A 7,034-nucleotide genomic window follows, 5' to 3' on the forward strand; every position below is an offset into this window, starting at 1 on the left:
CCTTTTCTTGACTCCTAATTTAAAAAAAGAAATGATACTTGCAGTCGTGAGTATGCAAGCGTCGTGCAGTCACTTTAAAAAAAGTGAATAAATATGAAACCTACATAAAAAGAAATTAATTTTTTATGAGTGGATCTCACTCTTTTTCAAAGCGATTGAATTCTCGCGCTTGAAATTAATTAGGAACATGATGATCTCGTTGAGATCTAAGCCATAAAAAGGAAATGCATGAATGTCAAGCTTATTTCCTTATGTAGCGTGCGCACAGATGGTACGAAAAGATGCAGGAAGTTTTTATGATTTTTCTCATTGTCTTTGCTTTAGTGCTAGTTTTAGCTATCTTGCTGAAATTTTTCGGTGGAGAACGCATAAGATTAGCAAGCGGATTTGGCATTAACGGTGGTCGTCGCAGTACTGCAGCCACTAGTGGCAGAGCAGGTATAGGAATGAGTAAGGTTGGTGCCCATTTTGGAGGAGGAGGCGGAGGCTGCAGTGGCGGCGGCAGTAGTGCATGTTGATCACATACACGTGCGTACGGGGCTTTTGCACAAGAATTAATAAAATTTGTAAAGCAAGTTCGCTGATCAAACATAGAAACTCAGCAAGATTTTAGTAATTGTCCAATATGTCAAAATTGCATGAGGTAACAAGCATTGGCTGGATAGACATTTTGGTGAATTCAAGTACCGTAGCTACGGTCTCCAACATCTCCAAGTCCCGGAATTATGAACCTAGGAAATCCCAGTCAAAATATTAAAAAAAAAAATAGTTAAAACATGGGAGAGTGTAATTAAAAAAAATGGGGGAGGTGCTTACCCTTTGTCATCGACTGTGGGATCAATGATTCCAGTGTAAACATGAAGCCTGCAAAATTATAAAAACAGAGAACTTGAGGAATGCCGATTTCATTTTTAGTTGCGAAATCTGATTGTTAATGTCATTACCCAGGGAAGTTCTCACTGAGCTTTTGAAGAGCTGGAGGGGCGGCAACAGCTGAAATCTGCATCGTATCAGTCCCTTTAGTAGTGTGCTAGTCAAGGAATGTAACACAAATGACTTCCTCTGTGAATGATTGCACGCAAGTGTAGGTGGTGGAGGAATATATTTTGCGCAGAAACAAAAGCATTGCACACCTTCTCCCCACTTTATATCACCATTAACAGAATAAATATTCACAAAACATACTGAAATTCAAATAATGCAAGTATTATGACAATGAAGGCCAGATAATACATACATCGCAAACTAGGCAAGACAACATCAACACAGCTCTGACTACAAGATTCCTTTTTTGTTTCCATAAAAATTTTGTCAAAAAAAAAAAAAACCACTGCTACTACAGGCATATTGATCCATCCATTTAGCTCACGCATCTCAGTTTGGTAGTAGCAGCATATAAACTTCAATAGTCCAAGGTCCTTTATATCAATTGGCAACACCTTGGTTTCTCACTAAGAGAACCAAGGATAAATATAAACTTCAATAGATACACACAGGATAGTCAATGATACTTTTTTTTTTATAAGGAAACAAGAACTGGTTAACAGTCAATTATACTTGATTACATATTGATCCATCCACTTAGCCCATACATTTGAGTTTGGTATTCGAAACTTCAATAGATACACAGAGGATAGTCAATGATACTTAATTACATATCGATCCATCCATTTAGCCCACGCATCTACGCATGGTAATTAGCAGCATATAAACTTCAATAGATGTACAGAGGATAGTCAATAAAACAATCTCAATTATATTGGGATTGGGTTTGCTGAAACAGAAACGTGTATGATATCTCACTAAAAAGTTTAAACAGGAAAAAAATGTTTACCACTCTAATTTGATTGTTATCAATCCCACGCTCCTTTAAGAGGTTGAGAGCTGCTACAATCGTGCCGCCTGATATTGATTATCAAAAACAATGTAAGAAAAATCAAGCTCAATTTCTGGCCAAGTATAATTCCAACTATATAAAGGACAATATGTTGCAAACTGTAACAATATGAGTTAGTGACATTATAAACATGAGAGTATTAGTAAGATAGCATAGAGAATTGAACCCCCCCCCCCCCCGGGCCCGGGGCAAAATAAATAAAGACAAAACTTGATCAAGCAATGTTATGAACCATCCATATTAGAAATAGGACTGAACACAGAACTAGGAGCTCCAGCCATTAGTACTGTACCTGTTGCCAGCATGGGATCAACTACAAATACTCGAGACCCTTCAGGAAATTTGTCAGGTAACCTATGAAAAGTGATGATAAGAAGTGTAAGAAAATTTCTTCAACACTAGCATACAATAAGATCCCCCACCCTCCTTTTCCTTTCAACTTTGACCATTTTAATCATCCTTACACTTCTCCATCAATCCCACTAGGATCTCACGCCACGTAACACAACATCACATCAAGACCAATGGGATGCTGAAACATGTCAACTTAAAAATAATAAACATCTTAACTTCAATTTCTTTCAACCTTAAAACTTTTTATAGCCACCATTCAGATCCAGAAGTGGTGCAGTGCCCCCATTCACGTGTGGACGCCGGGGGGAGCCACACCCTTCAGATTCGAGGGTAGCTGCATGGCCACTCACTTCCTATTTTATTTTTTAAGTTCAAAGAAATAGTTTTTTCCTTTCAAGTATTTTTTACTTTTAGTTCATGCGTGTCAACATCCCATTGGTGCTGATGTTTTTATTGTGCTGAAGTGGCAGGTCCATTAGTGGGACTAATAGAAGGGTGACGGAATGAATATCAAAATTGGAGGCACAGGCATAAAAAAATATAAATAAATATATAAAGGAAAGACCATACTCAGTATGCCAAGATTAAAATGACTAAAAAAGAAACAAAGAAAAATATGAAACAAAAGCAAAGCAATGAACAATAACAGAAGTTCAAAAAAGTGCTCAATATCGCTAAAATATCTCAAATAGAAGCAATGTGAAAAGTTCCTCGTGACCTTTGCCTGAGCATTTAGAGATCTAACAAAGAAAAAAACACGTTCTCATTTCCATGCAAGGCTTTCTTACTTGTTCAGATATATTGAAGGCTGAAGTGTCTCTTCATCTCTGCTTAACCCTTAATTTGCAAAAAGGAAAGAAAACCACCAAAGTAGTCAATCACATTGCAAACCTGAAGAAACGAGAATTCAAGTCTAAAAGAACAATTGATAATGTGGTTGAATTAAGTCATTGAAGGAGAGCATCACCATTGTATCAGTGAATGCTTGAGAAGCACTAAGCTTACCACAATTTATAAACATCCTCATCCCTGACCATCCCCTTCTACTATAACTACATGCATGAACCTTTCCTCACCCAGATGGTATGTTTTTGTTGCTGGCAATATAGAAGACGCGTGTTCTGCAAGAGCTAGACCAGCTCTTAGGATTGGAACTACCTGCAAAAGTAAAAGACAATATAAGTTGAAGGTGCAGCCTAAATTTAGGCTTATTCAGACATCATTTGACTATAAAAGACCTCACAAGATTGTGTCACACTAACCAGCCACAATATTATAAAATCCAGGCCTCATGCCACTCCTAACAACTATGGTTTGGAAAACATTGTCAACAATATACAAGCATCAGACCTAGAACCGATTCCACATTTACAATGACTCCATGAGCAACAAAGAAAGGGGAAGAGACAAACACACATAGAAGTGAGATTGCTACCACAAACTCACCACCATTGGCTCCCTCGGATCTATGAACTCAACTGAGGCAACACCCATTGGTGATTGAATTTCCCCATTGACAATAGGCTGATAGCGGCAAAACCACAGGAATGCAGAATTAAAATATCAGTGAAAACATGTAAGAAGAAAATGCGAACACAAAGAAGTTTACCCTGAAATAGTACAATCATTGGTATATTTTCCACAATCTAGTCTTAAAAGCAAATAAAAAATTAAAAAAAAAAAAAACTCAAAAAACAAACAATACTTTTAGCTAAAGTGAACAGAGAACACAAAGTATATCAAGTGAAAACTAGGTGAAATGCAGAAGCATGGAAATTTATATGAGTTAGCTAAAAATACATCGTACTACCAAAACATACACATGTTTGTGTTTGCTATCGATTTGTTCCCGTACGACAGATAACTTTGTCTACTTTAACACTCAGTGATAAATTCCAAATTTTCTGCCAGTGGGGCGAGCGAGCGAGAGAGAGAGAAATCCCATATAACAAGAATGGCTAAGCAAGATAAAAAATATTTTAATTGCATTGGAAGCTGAAAAGCTCTTGAATTTTTGCATCCCTTGTGCCGTTGATGACAGATGACAGTTACTTACTATGTCTGCTCCAAATCTAACTGAAAGAGCTAGCTGGACACCCTATACCACAGATTCTCTTAGGCTTTCAACATTAAGAAATACATAAGGGCACCTAGGACTTATATGTTTTACAAAACATAAATTACTACAGATGGCATGCATATTAAAATTAAATCGGTATCACAAAAACATCTATAAATGAAAACATAAATTACTACAAATTTGCATGCATGATGTATCGACTAACCAACCAATCCCTCGAAGCTTCATACAAAAGTAGCCTCCCCAACTCAGCCATTGCATTCCCTACAACATTTAAAGTTTAAAACGTCAAACCCAACTCAGAATCAAGAGCAGAAAAGAGGACCAACAAATAAGGACAATAAATAACTCTAAAACTACTGAAAATAAGAGGACGTTATGATATGTGCTACGGGAAACAATGTCTACAAGCATCGAAAATATTTCATCCTAACAATGAAAATCCAAGTCCTGTTCTAATTATTCTAGTCATTTTTTGTTTTTTGGATCAAGCAGGAACTATCACTACTCGCATTTAGGTTGGAGTAGACACCATGGTACAGATTTCAACCAAAAAAAAATGAGACATCGTTACACCCACAACCTATCCAACACAGGTTGGTTGCATCGAAAGTATGGTAACCCAGATCTATCAACCACCAAGCAACCTTTGATCTCTCTTGGAAGCTATTTAAGAATCAGAAACTCCTTAGATACTCCTTGTGCTCCCTACTTAGATAGATGATCAGCAACCTGGTTCGACTCCCTATAGATGGGGTGTACAGGTAACCTTTAACAAGAAGTAAAATTTGTTCAAAAACATCAGATGGTGACCAGTGAACACAGCCATTACAAGAGTTACATGTTAGAGAGACTTATAAGATTGAGATTTCATCTACAAATACATATTATTTTGTAAGGAGCAAGATTCCCTATGTTCTTGCTTGAATTATAATGCCTAGAGTGGGAAACACGTAAACACATAGAATAAGTCCTATAGCCTTTATATGTATTGCTGCCCGGGTGAGTTTCCAGGCAGCATCAAATCTTAAATAAATGCTGAGACAAGAATTATTAGCTATTGCTATATATGTATTAGTGAACAAGGAATCCCATTAGAGTCATTGCGGAGAAAAGGATATGTGGGTATTGACGACTAAATGACCAAGATCTTTTGGCAGCTCCCTAGGAGCTAATGGCCATAAAAATAATGCGCATAACAGCCTAATTTAACCTATGGTTATGAGTAACTTGTGCAGTAAAGGGTTCCAATGGAAATCAAAGTAGCCGTCCAAATTTTTTAGCGGATGGATCGTCGATTAGTCTTTATAAACACACACATTCCAACTGGTACTTACTAAATATAGGACAATGAGTTTGTACATTCCTTAGAAATGAAACCCAATGCTTGATCAATGGATGCGGAGGCACAAAGACCTGAAATTCAAAATTTTAGTGTACTTGTCAGTTAGTCGAACCAATCCTACAACGAGCAATATGACCAAGCAAAGTTGTATAATGCTGTCCCATTTGGAAGTTAGCACATAGTTCGACAGCATATTCCAAAGACACCATTCAAATACCAGCCAAATGCCGATTGCATGTAATAAATAACATCCAAACAGAGGAGAAAAGTAAGAATGAACAGACCAGCATTCGGTCCTGCGATGTGGATTTCTCCTCGGAAACCACGTGAGCCCTCGCAGCAAGAATATTACGGCGGCGAGCATTGGAATATGATATCTGCGGGAATAAGAGGAATAGCTTTTATTACAGAGAAGTGTAACTACCAGGGTTTTAGAAAATTGAAATTCTTCACTGTACATAACACTACGGCTTTGACACTGGGGGAAGAAGAAGAAGAAGAATAAGAGGGAATAAATACAAAATGAACGCGAGGATGGATCTTAGGGCGACACGTGAACGAAAAACGCGGTGCACCGGCCGGGCACGAAGCCATCGCCATTTTTTCTTGGGAGGCAAACTGTTACGAGCAATCAACTATCAAGAGTGTACTGTTAGCGGAAATTTGGATGATTCGGTCGGGAGGAAACGGTGGTGGGTTCGGCCCATCTGTTGTTGGACTTTGGGCTTATTTTAGGATCTTAAATAGAGAAGAGATGAGATACATCAAATCAATATGCTATTTGATGCCAAAAACACTTGGGCCGGATGTCAAAGCGGGAAGAACAAGTGTTCAGTCCCCAAGTTCTTGGGCTTGAAAGTTAGTGTGTAAACATATATTCCATGCTGTTGATATGAAAAAATTTAATTTATAAGAAAATTTTAAAATAAATCTTCTCAATCCCCACACTAATATCTAGTAAATTAATATCAATAATAATAAATATTTTGAAGAGTAGTCCTACATGTATATACAATTTTATACATATCATTATACATATTGAGTAAAAGATTCATTTTATCAGTTTTTTCTTTTTTAATTTAAATTTTAAATTTTAAATTTCATAATTTTCACCATATCAATAACTAACACGTCAACATATAAATAACATTTTCCATGTTTTGAGATCTTACTTTATCAAGAATAAGGCTCTGTTTGAATGTTAAGAGTATCTCAAGAACATCTTTAAATAAAAATGAAATAGTTTATGAATAGTAATAAATAGTAGTGAAATAATAGTAAATAGTTTGTAAATTGTTTATGAATAATAGTGAAGTAGTATGAAAATATTTAAAAATAGTTGTGTTTCCAAACAGACC

At 36.6% G+C, this 7,034-nt stretch overlaps 1 protein-coding gene across 1 annotated transcript; it reads right to left on the reverse strand.

Moving 5' to 3' along the window:
* Positions 1-563: 563 nt before the first annotated feature.
* LOC108990697 (uracil phosphoribosyltransferase-like) lies at positions 564-6,312 on the reverse strand. The gene is made up of 12 exons (XM_018964734.2): positions 6,196-6,312; positions 5,961-6,053; positions 5,669-5,747; positions 4,537-4,595; positions 3,698-3,775; positions 3,328-3,409; positions 3,040-3,088; positions 2,190-2,251; positions 1,835-1,902; positions 945-1,000; positions 817-864; positions 564-731 (listed from the first exon to the last, which is right to left on the reverse strand). The coding sequence occupies exons 1-12, from the start codon at positions 6,274-6,276 to the stop codon at positions 680-682; spliced, it is 807 nt and encodes a 268-aa protein (XP_018820279.2). The 5' UTR covers positions 6,277-6,312; the 3' UTR covers positions 564-679.
* Positions 6,313-7,034: the final 722 nt, after the last annotated feature.

The sequence above is a fragment of the Juglans regia genome, chromosome 4 (genome assembly GCF_001411555.2).
Source record: "Juglans regia cultivar Chandler chromosome 4, Walnut 2.0, whole genome shotgun sequence".
Lineage (NCBI taxonomy): Eukaryota > Viridiplantae > Streptophyta > Magnoliopsida > Fagales > Juglandaceae > Juglans > Juglans regia.

What these genes read in the sequence shown, in the direction of transcription:
- LOC108990697 (XM_018964734.2), bottom strand. Translation starts at nt 6,276, where the DNA reads ATGGCGATGGCTTCGTGCCCGGCCGGTGCACCGCGTTTTTCGTTCACG. An exon ending in TCCATCCTCGCGTTCATTTT is followed by an intron (nt 6,054 to 6,195) that starts GTATTTATTCCC and finishes TTATTCCCGCAG; the next exon opens with ATATCATATTCCAATGCTCG. An exon ending in TGATCCCATGCTGGCAACAG is followed by an intron (nt 1,903 to 2,189) that starts GTACAGTACTAA and finishes AATCAATATCAG; the next exon opens with GCGGCACGATTGTAGCAGCT.